The 14,545-nt window shown below is 33.2% G+C and overlaps 2 protein-coding genes across 2 annotated transcripts in view; both read right to left on the bottom strand.

The window, feature by feature from the left end:
• Nucleotides 1–6,601: 6,601 nt before the first annotated feature.
• LOC129802589 (transmembrane protein 208) lies at nucleotides 6,602–7,445 on the bottom strand. The gene is made up of 4 exons (XM_055848528.1): nucleotides 7,390–7,445; nucleotides 7,166–7,324; nucleotides 6,963–7,099; nucleotides 6,602–6,880 (listed from the first exon to the last, which is right to left on the bottom strand). Exons 1-4 carry the CDS (start codon nucleotides 7,393–7,395, stop codon nucleotides 6,664–6,666), a joined length of 519 nt encoding a protein of 172 aa, XP_055704503.1. The 5' UTR covers nucleotides 7,396–7,445; the 3' UTR covers nucleotides 6,602–6,663.
• A 97-nt stretch (nucleotides 7,446–7,542) lies between these two features.
• Nucleotides 7,543–14,545, bottom strand: part of LOC129802588 (cell adhesion molecule Dscam2) — a 184,192-nt gene continuing 177,189 nt past the window's right edge. The window contains exons 22-24 of the mRNA XM_055848527.1: nucleotides 14,190–14,319; nucleotides 13,974–14,064; nucleotides 7,543–12,192 (exon numbers count right to left, since the gene is read on the bottom strand). Of these exons, the coding sequence (XP_055704502.1) occupies nucleotides 11,943–12,192; nucleotides 13,974–14,064; nucleotides 14,190–14,319 (471 nt within the window). The 3' untranslated portion in view covers nucleotides 7,543–11,942. The remainder of the gene's footprint in view (nucleotides 12,193–13,973; nucleotides 14,065–14,189; nucleotides 14,320–14,545) is intronic.

Genomic DNA, 14,545 nt, shown 5'->3' with positions numbered 1-14,545 from the left:
AATGTTGTTGTTATGGTTGGGATCTTTTGTTGGTGATGACAACATTAATGTGTCGACATTCAAGAGCTTTTTTTTCTGAATCATCGCCGGAACAGCATGAAATGATTTGTGTTCGAGAAAATCCTCAAGAGCGTCTGCAGGCTACTGCCTAAAACTCTTTTAACAGCCAAATATTCTATTAATGTCTATAACTATCTAGAAATTGCTAAACCTCTTTTCAATGTAACATAATAATCCAAGTCCAAGAGATTAACAGATGTTGCACAGCTTTCCCTCGAAACTTACCATGAAAATGTGAGTTCATCGCGTGGTGTTTGGGTCTCCTGAAATGCAATCTTCAGGATACCACGTCCTCCCACAGGACATACAATTTTCTCCACAGTCTCATTGGAAAATTCAACCACATCACAGGGACTAAATTCAGCTCCAAGGAGTTTTTCTGCAAATAAAAAATCAAGCCAAAGATCAGAGAGATTGTGGACACTTTTTTTTGGGTCAACATTATTAATGAATTTATTTTTATGCGGACGGATTGAGAGCAGAGTCACTGCCATTAACATAAGATCGGAGTGTTAAAAGATGTGACACAGAGAGTGAGAGATTTACAGGGAAACGCACTTGTCACCGTCACGATCGATTTTCTTTAACAATATCGAGAGCAACTGTTGCAGTTTAATTTTGGAATATTGATTGTGAAAATAAATTGAGATAGGCAGTGATGAAATGAACGCGATCTGAAGTGTTTCAAGTGGTTTCCTGTGGAATATTCTAATCTAATCATTCTAATTAATATTATTAATACATTTCCTGCGCATTTATCAATTTTAAAAGTAATAAAAAAATAATAAATATTTTATAAATTAAATTAGCAAAATTCATATTCTAAAAAAACTATTGAAACGAATTAAGTATAAGTTGGAATATTCGATTTTGATCTAAGGTTTATTGAAAAATTTCTTAACAAATTTGTTGGAAAATTGCAAGCTTATGTGAATTCAAAATTACAAAAATTAAAGAAAATTTAAGGATCATTCTAACGGTACTAATGGCATTTATAAAGTCTTTGGTCATAACTGAAACCTGTCCGGAATTGAGCAATGGTTCTCCACCAATGGACTTCTCTTGAATCCTAAAAATCACAAGCCCTGGTAAATTTTAAAAGATCTTCCACCATTCCTCACTATCCTTGTCACTATCACTTACTCATTCACGGAGAAATTATTCTATATTCTGATCAAAAATGAAAATAAAAAAGCTATAGGGGAAAGTGGGGAAAGTACTCTCCCTTCGAACGTTCATGCCTTCGAATAACATGAATTTACTTTTAGTTTTCCTATGAGACTTATACATTTCTATTAAATATTAGTTAGCTTATCATCAATTATTGATAATTATGTGATAATCATGTGTAAATCTCTTACGAAAAGTAGGAGAAATTCACATTATTCGAAGTCATGAACGTTCGAAGGGAGAGTACTTTCCCCTAAATCCAGCATGGTTAAAATCTGCTGCATTTTCCTTATATTAATAATTTTCAAGTCAAAGGCATCAAGATCAAATTTTTTTATGTTTAAGAAAAATATAATATTTTTCCAAAGTTGTGGCACTGATTTTAAATATGGATTAACCTTCTTGACTTAATTTAGAAACCTTTAAGGAATTTTAATATTCAATTGAAAATTAAGCTTAAAATTTTGAATAAAGGTAAAGTTTATGATAAACATTATAGGGGAAAGTACTCTCCCTTCGAACGTTCCTGCTTTCAAATAACGTGAATTTTCTTTTATTTTTCCTAAGAAACTTACTTCTATTAAACATTACTTGGCTTTTTAACAAAAATTGATAATTAAAAGTAAGTCTCATAAAAAATTTAAAAATTGACATTATTCAAAAGCATGAACGTTCGAAGGGGGAAAACTTTCCCTTAGTAGGGAAAATGTGATATTTTCGAACGAAGCAAATTAAGTTTTGCGAATCCTGCAACGCCCGAAACAACCGTACTGTCATCTACTTTAAATTTATGATTTGAGTAAAATGAACTTTAAGAAACACGATTTTCAATTTAATGTAGTTCATCCAATTTCCAATTCTATGTCTACCGCCAACTTAACGGATGATCCCATTGAGAATTACGACAGAAGTGTATTTGTAAGCATAAATACATTTTTTTCATTGTAACAGCTGAAAGTTTGAAAGTTCTATATCTACCAAGATAACTAGAAACTATACTTTTAATGAATATGAATCTGGAATAACTATATGGAAAATTTAAAAAAAATATATAAAATTTCGAGCTGTTTAAGATATTAGTTAATATTCATATTCTCATAGGATCAAAGGAACACCTCTTCGACAGGGAACCCCTATTGACACTTTTGGCAAAATCTTGAATTTTTTTAATATATCTAATAAAATGTAAGTAATGTGGTGTTTTTCAATAATTTACTTTTTTCGATAAGGATAAGTGTTCAAATTTCGTATTCCAAATGGTACAGAGTAGGATGTCAATAAGTCGTGACACGACTTCTTAGACTGGTAATAGGTGTTTCTTTCACCCTATTTAGTTTCTAAAATTTTGGTATTAGAGATTGCTTTTAAAATAATTTGGATTTTCAGAAATAGAATTAATTTTCCGTTTTAAGATTTTCAGTAGTTTTCCCTTCTGAATTTAATTTAATGAAAACTTTCTTCTGGGTGTTGTAATAATGTGGCAGGAGGAACGGTGTAAAATAGTGTCACACACTCGTCCTACATTTCTTTTAAATATTAAGAGATTTATTTTGCCAAAAAAAATTAAAAATCACTTTAAGAGCATATTTCATGTTATTGGATTCTTCATTTAACATATTTATTTTTAAAATGTGGAATTTCTTTTAGACTAAGTTATAAAGCAACAAATTTCATAATAGCATAATTGAAATGAAAATATAAAACTTCTTTAAATTGTTTCTAGTTTTAGAGCTGGTTGTGATGATCTTTTGAACTTTAAAATTCTAAAAATTATGATACTAAATCTTAGAGGAATTTATGACCACATTGAAGAAAATTGCCTTTGGTTGTGTTGGAAAAGCTGTTAAATATGGACATAACTTTCATTAGTATGTAGAAGCCATTATATACACTGAGAAAAAACGGGGGTGTGATTAACTTTTTCTCCTCATAACTTTAACACTTTTTAGGTGTAAATATATATCAACATTTTTTAATGTTAATTTTACATATTTTTAAGGGTAAAATTAACATGAAAAAGGGTAACTTTAACCAATTTCGGATCAATACTGCAGGGTAAAATAAACATTTCCGGATTACTTTTTCGGATTTCTCTCAGTGTACGTAAAATACAGTGTGCATTTTCTTATTCGTATAATTATTCGTATAATCACTTTCTTTATCTGGAAGGATTATTTGAATTTCTTCAGCATCTCGAAAATAAATATTAATACAACACAAGAATTATCATTTATTATTTTTGTATAATTAGGATAAAAAATTTTAATTAAAGAATTATTAAAAAACAAGAGATTCTTTTGTTTTCTAATTCATTTATTAAACAAGAACTTCACAGAATAATTCATTTTCACTATAAAAACTATAATAATAATAATAATGCTGGCACGACATTCCATGAAGGAACAAGGCCTTCCCACAAAGGGATTTCTAGATATGCATTATTATTTTTCCTTGTACGGGATGAGGTTGTCAGTCCTATGCCCGTGGAATCAAGTACAGTGAAGCTCACTGAATGCAATCCTAACACCTTTAACGCCATAAAAATTTCTGGTGACCTAAAGGGGATACGAACCCAGGACATTTGCATCATAGAGCGAGTGCTCTACCACTTGACCCATTGAGTGCCAGAAAAATTATACAATATTAATTAAAAAAATCATTCTAAGATGTTCTTCTTCGATCCGAATAAGACGGTGAGCACTGTAAAAAAATGTAGTTCGTTTTACTATTAAAAATTTTCAATTTCGGCATTAAATAACTACTTAACTCCCAGGCTTCTTTTTCCAAGATCCAATTTTTCCTTTTTCATTTTTCTCACGAAGAATTGATTCTTCTCATTTAAGTAAGACGATCTTATTTAATTTTTGTACGTCTTTTTATTTTTGTTTTCATTAGACTAAACGAATCATTTATTAAATAATTTAAATAAATCAATGCTTCAGGATTTTCCAGAGAGTTTCAAGGGATGTTTCGAAGATGTGAAAAATAAATTTCTAAATTTTGGACTATAAGAAATTCCGTAAAATACAAATTGAAAATAAGGTAAATAAGAAAAGTCTAGCAATTATTTAGTAATAAAACAATTTTAGTGCACTTTGATTTCATTTATTTATTTATTTTAATTGATTCTTTTTATTATTAAGTTATAAAAGAATTGTTTGTAGAAATTATTAATTGGTTTATCAGATTTCTTTTATACGGAATTTCAAATATTATCCTACACAGAACAAAATATTTCGTTTTTGAATTCATACTGGGATTGAATGTTCGAAAATCGTATAACCCACAAAAAATGTCGTAAAAGTTCGTGCTTGTTCACAACCTCTATTCGTATAGTCACTTGACGAGAATTTTTGTTCTTTTAACAAAAGTTTATTCGTAAGTTTCTGCTTGTATGGCAAAATTTTACGAACATATGAGAAAATTTTACGAACACTTTTCTATGTGTTTACGAACATTTACGAACAAATTTTTGTAAAATAACAACTAATAATCATCAAGTGATCATTTCACGGACAATCTTACATTCTTAATTTCTAGACCAGCAAAATTTCAATTTAGGATGTGATAATTTGAAATTTCTAAGCTCTTTCTGGAAGATTGTTAAAAATTGGGTTTTGTCACATTTTGCCCCACGTTTTTGTGCACTGTTTCGTAAAGTTTTGAATAATAAGAGTTATATAGGAGTGAAGCTGTGTGGATGTCGAGTGACATCCGGCCACTGAAATAATAAAACTCAAAGAGAAGAAGAAGATATAGGGGTGAAATTAAGTTTTCGGAAATCTTTATCATACTCCTGGGCCCCCTAGGCCGTTAATATCAAGCACTACGTTATGTTGCACTATTTTCCTAAATGTTAAAAAAAAATATTTTGCCTTTTAATTTTATGTTGAACTTTTTGTAGTGTTCTAAGATCGGTAAGTTAAATAGTCCCATCTGCTCTCTATAGAGAACTTTGTTAAATGCAGCATCTTGGTACATTTACGATGCAATGATGCATTATCTTCACAGTTAATTTTTTTTATACTCAGAAAAAAGTGATAAATTAATTTTCTCTGAGTGAGTGAACTTTTGCTGCGTAAATTGGCCATAAAACTCCTCGATCTCACTTGAGTAATTTGTAAAGAGTGAGAAGAAAATTTGTGGGGTTCAACGCAGGATTTCCTCAAGCCTCCCCACTGAGCTAACAAGACGGATTTTGTCGTTGATCTTTTATAAACAGTTGTTATGCAATTATTCGGCAATTTTTGCGTGTGCGCATCTCTCTTTCACTCTCTCTGTATTTTCAAGTTAATTCCCGACTAATTATACTCAGTGTATTATTTTAATGCTTTCTATTTTTAGCTCTTTCGGAAAATCTTAAATCGCAGTACTGAGGGAAAAGTGAAATATCACTTGAAAGATGTTCTTTGGAATGGGATTTTTTTTCGTTTATGAGATTTTTTTTTAATGTCTTTTCTTTTGAGATGAAAATTTATGATTCTTTGGCTTGATGGTATGTACCTGGATTGGGTTTTTCCGGGAACATGGTTGTCCTGGAAGGGGTGGATAAGTCCACTTGATTGTGTGCTTCACTTGAAAATTCTCTCACTTTTCACCCAAAATTCCTCAATTCAAGTCACTTTTGCGTCGTGGAAAAATTATTTTTTGCACATTTTAGCACATTCACCGGGCAATTTTCTGCTATGAGAAGAATTTTCACTCTGATCTCATTTGCTCAACTTTTTTGGGATCACACAGAACTTTCACAGGCTTTTGTATCACATTTATTTGTGGGGTATTGATAGGGTAACGGATATTTTTTGAATTTTTGGAAGGATTTTCACACCCTGGGAGGACTTTTTTTATTCACCAAATTTTCTCGGGGAAGAATTTTCACTGTTCATCGAATGAGATCTGGAACCCGATTGAATGAGAATATCCCACCGAGAGCTGGTGAAGATCTAAAATAGAGTAGCCGACATCACACGGACACGACTATCGGGTCTAAATTTAATTTGAAATTCATTTTTTGGATTCAGTCCGTCTCCCTTGCACAGTTACTCTGTGACAATTTGGCGAGACGCGGAAAATTCTTCATACCCAGGGGTTTTCCCTCTTCCTCACCTTCGTCACTGCGTTGCATCCAATATGTTCCCCGCAGACACTTCGGATGTCACGGATAATCATTCTCAAGGAAAACCTATTTTTGGCCAGGAATTCCTCTAAAAAAAATACTCTTGTATGAATTCTCAGGGAATCCCTCAAGAGTTTTTCCAACAAGAGATTAAGATTTTGTTTAAAGTGGTCTGATACTTCATCGTAGAAACTGGACCCGGAAGTCCTTAAAAAAAAAACAGTGTTCTAAAAAGAACAATTTTTCGAAGCAAACTACAATTCACAACAAGTATTTTATTAACTTAGTATTTACAGGTAAAAATGCAAGAATATCCACTAACGCATTCTTCTCATCTTCCGTTCCATCTTCTTTTGCTTCTTCTCATCCACTTCTGGCTGCTCACTCTTCTGCTCCATCCAGGGCTTTATCACTGAACCCCAGAGCAGCCAGACTGCCCGGACTGGCACCAGAAGCAACAGCAGCCAGAAGTAGTTACTGAGGAGAGCTAGAAGTTGGGTTCCGGAAGATAGAATTACGAGATCTTTGATATGCCTGCAAAAGAAATTTTATTAATTTGTGCGAAACAAAAGATAAAACCATCCAAAGATGGATTAAGATAGAGACTTCAACTCACTCTGAGAGCCCCCCTTCCATGTTCAAATCAGTACCACTGTCGATAAGAGCACCAGACTCTGAATACTGAGCCCTGGCCATGAACTTCATAAATTGCAAGCTTACAATATGAAGTAGAATTGTCATAATCGACATTGTCTGTAAATAGAAACGTTTATTCGTATCCTAAGGTCAAGATTTAAAACATCCCATCTGGGTACTTACAATAGTTAGCCCTGTAAAGGTGTCCGGAAGGAGTATCATAACCACCATATAGACTGACTGAGAAATGAAGGCCATATTCCTGTAGAACTTGAGGGTGGCGGCATTTTCCTCAACAATTTGCTTCGCCCCCTTTGTACCTTGCTTTCCCTTCTGCTGAGGCTGCCAGGAAACGCGTAAAAATATTAATTTTTACCCCAAAATCAATGATAAACACATTAACTTACTGCCATGTCACTGTGAAGTTGGAACTTCAAGAGAAAGTATATACCTCCGGAAGCACTTAACAGGTTTCCGCGAAGCAGTTGAATGGTTTCCCCACAAAAGTTTCCAAGAACACTTTTCAAAAGTCCCATTTTTAACGGATGCAAACACATGGCTTGAAGATTCAAAATTAAATATTTATTTTTACAACAATTCTTTCATCATACAATGTACAGTGAGATTGAATTCGGTATAACATATTCAGTTTGTTAAATATTTTGCTATTTTTAAATGTTAGATGTATTACATTTTCACATTATTTCGGGCAGTATTCTTTGTAATTGTGTGGATCGATGGGGCAGCATAATTTACTTGTTTGTTCTATTATTTTTAACACTTTTACATGGTTTTCTTTCTCCATTCACTTGGTATCACAATCTAACAGAGAAATGTGATGGACATTTGAAGAGGTTTCGCTGGGTAAAATATTTATTTATATTCAGTTTTAAAAAAAAAAAAGGTTTTGGAAAAATTACAAGATCAATATTTTAAAAATGATGTGAATAGAAATGGTCCAGAGTTACTTGATTTCGAAATGTGAGGTTATATTTGTTCTAACCTCGAATAACAAAGTCGAATCTAAAGTGTGAAGAAGTTTCGCTGGGTAAATTATTTATTTATATTCAGTTAAAAAAAATGTTTTGGAATAATTACAATTACAAGATCAATATTTTAAAAATCATGTGAATGGAAATGGTCCAGAGTTACTTGATTTCGAAATGTGAGGTTATATTTGTCCTAACATTAAATAACAAAGTCGAAACTAAATTCCATAGTTGAGGTTTAAAAGAAAATTTTAATGTTAATCTACTCCTTATTTTTATTTAAACTTGTGATCTTTAAATTGGTATCAGAAAGCCAATTCGTATTCTTCGGTAAGGATCTTTAGCTTGCTATAAGGCTTCTGCATATTAGGCTGTATCCTAATAAAAATGTTCAATGAGAATTGAAATACTAATGCATAAAAATAGTAAAATATTGGTGCTAAAGAGGAAGTTTAGAATTTGTAAACTATCTTAGAATTGTTATTGTTCTTTCTTCGAAGATAATCATTTTTTAAAATTTATAATTTTTAAATTTCCGTTTAGATTAATTAAAATTTCAAAGTATTAAGTTGTTTAAATATTTCTTTGTTGTTTTATAGGTTAGGGCATACATAACCACATATTTTATACTAACCTTTATGTAAAATAAGAAGATCAAATCCATTGTAAAACATATTCTTATTTCTACAACAGAATGAAATCACTTGGCGATTTATTTTTTATTGAAAAAATTTAATCTTTGCCTTCATTGGACTAAAATGTTTAGATTAAAATTTTGATTATTAATATTTCATTTTCGCATTATTTTGTTTAGTTCAACGAATAAAAAAAATCATTCCGAATATATTTTAAGAAATAACGTCAAAGAATTTTAGACAAATAAGACTTTCTGAAAATTACTGCAAATTAGTTTATTTAAGGTTTTGAGGTTAGGAATTATGAAAATCCGACTTTTTTTCCAAATTACATAAAATTCTATTCAGTATGTATCTGGCGAGTTCTACGTGGTTGCAGCGGTTGCAGCTCTTCCGGTGTTCGCCAGAGAATTCGTCTCTTTTTAAAATGAAAGACTTCGAATTTTTACCAAAGCTTTCGACCTTTGGTGTGGGTCTTTCTCAGTGGGTCAATTAAAGTCGTTTTACAATTTGAAATTTCGTCTTTCGTCTGCTAACAATTATACTTTGCCACTTAAACATTTATAGGTCCCAAATAAATAGTGTGTGTAGTAATAAAATAAGTAGCATATACAACCTAAAGCTGGCTATGCACTAGACAAAATTTATTGCAATATTTCTTTTCAATATCCAATATTGACAAAGATTGCCTCCACATTGCAAAGATCTATTGACATAAAAGATTCAACATTGAAGAAAATTGTCCAGTGTGTAGGCAATTATTGAAATATTTGTTTCAATATGGAGCATTTTTTCAATATTTTATTTCATTATTTGGAATGGCTACACACTGGGCCAAATAATGTCAATAAAAATGTTCAAAGTCACATTGAAATAAAACTTAAAAGAAATTTTAAATATTAAATTGATTTGATATTTCCTTCAATATTCTTTAAAGGTCAGGAATCTTTTTCGTTCAGAACATAACAGAATTGCTGGGATTTCCTTGTTAATGAATGAAAACACATCCAAGAACAAAATCCAAGTCAGGACACATCTCTTCCTGCTTCCTCCAGAAATCCCAGATTATTGGAATTTCGCTGTATATTTTGTCAAATCTCCTCAAGAACCCAGCTTGGTTAGCACTTTTTACCTGCTTCCTCCAGGAAATCACAGTTCCTCTAAAATTTTGTTGTGCACTTGGTCGAATATACCCCCCAGAATACTCAAGTTGGTCAGAAGATCTCTCCTGATTCCTCCAGGAATTCACAGATCTTCTGAGATTTTGTTCTGTATTTTATCAAGAACACCTGAGATACCCAAGTGATTTCCCGAAAGAACCAGGTGAAACCTTCTAACCAACTTAGGTATTTTGGTTGTTCTTGACAAAATACAGAAGAAAATCCCAGAAGATCTGTGATTTTTTGGAGGAACCAGAAGAAATCTTCTGACCAACTTGGGAGTTTTGGGCGTTCTTGACAAAATAAAAGAAAATATGACTTCCTGGAGAAACCAGGAAAAATTTTCTGACCAACATGAGTATTCCGGGCGTACTTGACAAAAGATACAGTAAAATCCCAGAAGTTCTGAGATTTTCTGGAGGAAGTTGGGGAGAACTCCTGACAAAGATGGGTTTCTGGGAAGAATTGAGCAGGATGTACAACAGAATTCTCTGGTGCTGTCTACGATGACATTCTGAGATGTCTTCCTGTTCATAATCATGCTAATTCTATGAGTTTTTCGAAGTTTGAAAGGAACTGAATTTCTGACCAGAATGGTATTTTAATAAGTTTTAATATTGAAGTCAATTTGTTCAGTGTGTAGGCAAATATTGCAAAATTGGTTTCAATATTCGCTTCAATATTGAAGTTTTATTTCAATATCACTTTGAAATGTTATTATTGCAATAATTTGCTTAGTCTGTAGACAGCTTAAGAAGGAGCTTTTCTATCGTTTTGTTCTAGAGGTTAGGCACTAACGCTAAGATGGCGGTGGACGCAAAAAACTACACGGGATCTCATTAATACGAAACTGTATTTCGAAAGCATCGTTGATGAATAAATTTATCTATTTATCTATCTAATTAAATTCAAACCCAAACTAAACAAGAATTATGTAAAATTTGAAGGTTATGTTCAATATAACCTCACATTTTAAGAGCTTCTTGTTTAGACAAGAGAAAAAGGTTAAATTGACATGCTGTAAAATAAAAGTTGTAATGAAATCAATTGGTTTTCATGTCTCTGATTTTAACCAATTGAATTTAACTTACTGGCATTGTATTTTGGGGTTAGGAAACCTCTCCAAAATCAACGAAATGACTGCAATCGAAGAGAAATTGCATCATTCGATGTTTTTTGCGTTTTATTTCTCAATCAGGAGTGTTCTATTGAAAAATCTTTAAATATTCTAATAAATTCCTGATGACATGGAGAAACGTTTAATACTTTTTTTTATTGGTTTTATTTTATGCACAATGACTCTCACTTTTATTGAAATACCTACTTTTCAGACACTCTCGTGGACTACAAATAAAAACGTGCGGAAATTTTATCTCCTTCTGCTCTCTTAAATGATACTGCAATGAAAAAGTCAGTCTTGAAATATATATAAAGTTTTTCTTTCATAATATCTTTTAAAGTTCCTCTCAATAGTTTTTTTTCTCTATACTCCTTGCACTAAATATATCATCGAGATTAAAATTGTCTCATTATCAATAAAAAAGTTGTTGTCAAAATTTTTCCATTGGGACGTACATAACTATCATCGTAAATGAAAAAGTAAATGTTATTTAGATTTTCTTTTTGGGATGAAGTTATTCACTATCATTTGCATGTTGTCTTTTAGCAATTCAATACACTTTCTTTGATTTAATAATTCATTCCTAACGAATTAGAAAATTTTACAATTTAACAAAGTTTTGTATAAAAATTACTCTACTAATATAAATATTTTTTTCTTCATCAATCTCCTCTTCTGTCACCTTTTTTTTCTTTTGTTATACCTTTTATACAAACTATTGGCTAGACTCTCAATATTTGCATAATTATATCATTTTGTTTCTTTTTTCATTTGGAGTAAATATATTTTTTTACATCTTACTTCTTTTGGTTTTCGTAACTATCCGTTTAATTTATCATTTTGATTATAAAATCCTTTTTTTAACGTTTGTTTTTTGATTCACACATTTACGCTGTTGATCCTTTTTAACACTCAGATTTAATGGATTTTTCTTTTCGATTTAACATTTTTTTTTAAAAACAAATAAAGAAAAACTTTTGGCACAACGATCGAAGGTAAAACTGCCAATCGGTTTGACTAGAAGCGCGGTCCTCTTCGGCGTGTGCTCCCCTGTGGTTAAACGGCGATTGAGTAGTCTGACGGATGCCCGGGCATCTGGTTAGACGATGAATTTGTTGGTGCTGGCCGAGACCATAGAGATGACCTCATGCCCAGCTTTAGCTTTTTGAGGGTATCGATGTCACATTCAGCTTCGGAGAGTTCTGGCCGATCCGGAGTGCCTCCTTCGATGGGCACCTGATGAAATGACGCTACACCTGGAGTAGAGTCAGCTAGCTGAAGGGGTAGTAAGGACCTCATCGTACCCCTGCTTTCATTAACAAGAAAAGAAACCGTTTAGATAGTTATTGTTTAGCTCTTTTTTTTTTAAGAAAAGAAAGATTTTGATGAAAAGAAATGGCAGGAAAAAGTGCAGGCAACGACATGGGTCTTCCATGGCTTTTCTCTGGGACCAGACTATTCGAAACATTGCTAAAAGTTTAGATTCAATCAATTTCAGGATAAAACCCAGTCAGATCACTAATAAATTTGGTATCTTGAGCACGCTTTTTTTGGGACTTAAATTGCGGTCCTCACCTTGAAGTAGTTCATCATGGTAACCATGAGGCTCGAAAGAAATGTGAGGCTACTATAGCGTATGCAATCTTCCCAAGAAGCAAAATAGAACCAAGTATTAGACAAGTGTTTTAGTGCACTTTTAAAAGACTTAAAGTGAAATTTTTTTGTTGAAATTTCCATAGCAGCTCTTAAGATCCTTAAGAGTGTGCCACTTTACTCATAGTAATCTCAGTGATGGAAGCGAGAGCGTTATAAGTAAATAAATAGATTTTTGGTTCTATAGTGCCTTTCTTAGGGAATTTTACAAGACTATTTTGAGAAAAAATTGCTGCTTGGGTTACTAAGTTATTGCTGCTAATTTCAACAAATTTCCTGGTAGGTTTTATTAATCTGAATGTATCAAGTCATTATCATTGTTCCTAAGAAACAGGTTCATTATGGTAAATCATAAGATTTTAAAGAAATATGAAACTGCCATCGTCAAACTCAGAGTCACCTATTTCTTATGCCTTAGACCTAGATACATCTACGACAAGCTGTGAGACGGCGTAATGTAATTATAGTCAAAATAATGATAAGATTATATTTTTATCAGTTTCTAACTAATTCTTCTTTCGACTTCAGCCTAGAAACGCTTTAGTTAGTGGAAAACTGATGGGAATTCAGTCAAATCATTATTTTGATTATAATCACGTTAAACCATCTCTCGGCTTGAGTCGTAAATATGCCTATACCATTAGGGGAAACTGGGGCACCACCAAACACGGGGTACTACCAAACACTAATTTTTATTTCTAAACTACTTGGACTATCTCGACCATTCCTTCAGTGGACAAGCATCCCTATAGTGCCTATAAATTCCTATCGGTCTTATCCTCTGATATCCAATATCCGATTAAAAAATCGCAGTGTTTGGTGGTACCCCGTGTTTGGTGATGCCCCAGTTTCCCCTACTGAGTTATAGCTGCAGACTTAAATGAATTTAGAGGTTTTTATTAGGAGAATATGAACCTTATCTTTGTTCCCAAGTAATGTGATTTATAGAGGCAGGCAAAGACTAATAAGTCGTATTTACAGATTACAAACTACCAAAGACCCATTAGGTTCAGTAAGTTTAAGAACTAAAACGTAATGGACCCTAAAAGTATTTACATAAAAAACTTGATCCTCAAAAACCCATGGAAGGCCCAATATGTAGGAAAGTAAGAAATCAGAAAGCTCTAACACTACCTAGGTCCAAGCAACACAATGGATGACCTACGGGAGGGTAGACAGGTGCCAATGAGGCCTCAACAGGAGGGCGATAATCGCGCTCCAACGGCGCTTCTGTGGTTTGGGGTGCGAAATTGGTGATGGGAGGACGGCATGCGGGTTGGTGGTGTCTTTGATGCAACAATGCAACTACTACGTGGAGCAGGGGAGGTCGCTACAACAACGGGCGGTAATTGATTGGGTGGCGTGCTATTCGTGAGTGCGGGTGATGGTGGCTTGTGTCGTGGTGTGGTGTTTGTCGTATAGAGATGATGGTACCTGGATCTACCACGTCTGGGCAGGGATTTCTGCTCCGACATCGGCGACAGATCCGATGAGGTGCTCGACTGGGTTCCATGGTAGATAAGACCTGCACGAAATTCTTTTGAGTGCACACAGATTCCTTTTAGTCTTATTAACGGAAACTAAACTCAAACATAGCTTTTAAATGTCTCCAAAACATAGGCAAGTGGTAGGACCTTCATTGGTACTTACTGTGCTTCATTTTGGCTTCCAAATGATTTGAGGATTCTGTCCTACTAGAGGTCAGTTGATCTTGGTCTGAATCTGACTCTTCACTTTCTGGCTCTGTCTTCCGGGAGTGTCGGCGTCGGTTTTTCTGGGTCTTTAGTAGAAAAAAAAAGCATTATATTAACTGAATTTCTATACTTCCCTTTTCAGACTGGAACATTAGAGCCAGTCTCCACACATTGGGAGCAATTTTCGTCAAAAATTACTTTTATGAAAAACAGGCAAAGGTACAAGTAGACTCTCGCTAATTCGGCTCCTTTAACATCGGACTACTTTTTAATTCGGGCAACAGCTAAATTTGAAAAAAGTTTGTTGACATT

Source organism: Phlebotomus papatasi, chromosome 2 (genome assembly GCF_024763615.1).
Source record: "Phlebotomus papatasi isolate M1 chromosome 2, Ppap_2.1, whole genome shotgun sequence".
NCBI classification, from domain to species: Eukaryota; Metazoa; Arthropoda; class Insecta; order Diptera; family Psychodidae; genus Phlebotomus; species Phlebotomus papatasi.
The sequence above is the reverse complement of the archived record's forward strand: the minus strand, read 5'-3'. Positions and strand labels throughout refer to the sequence as shown.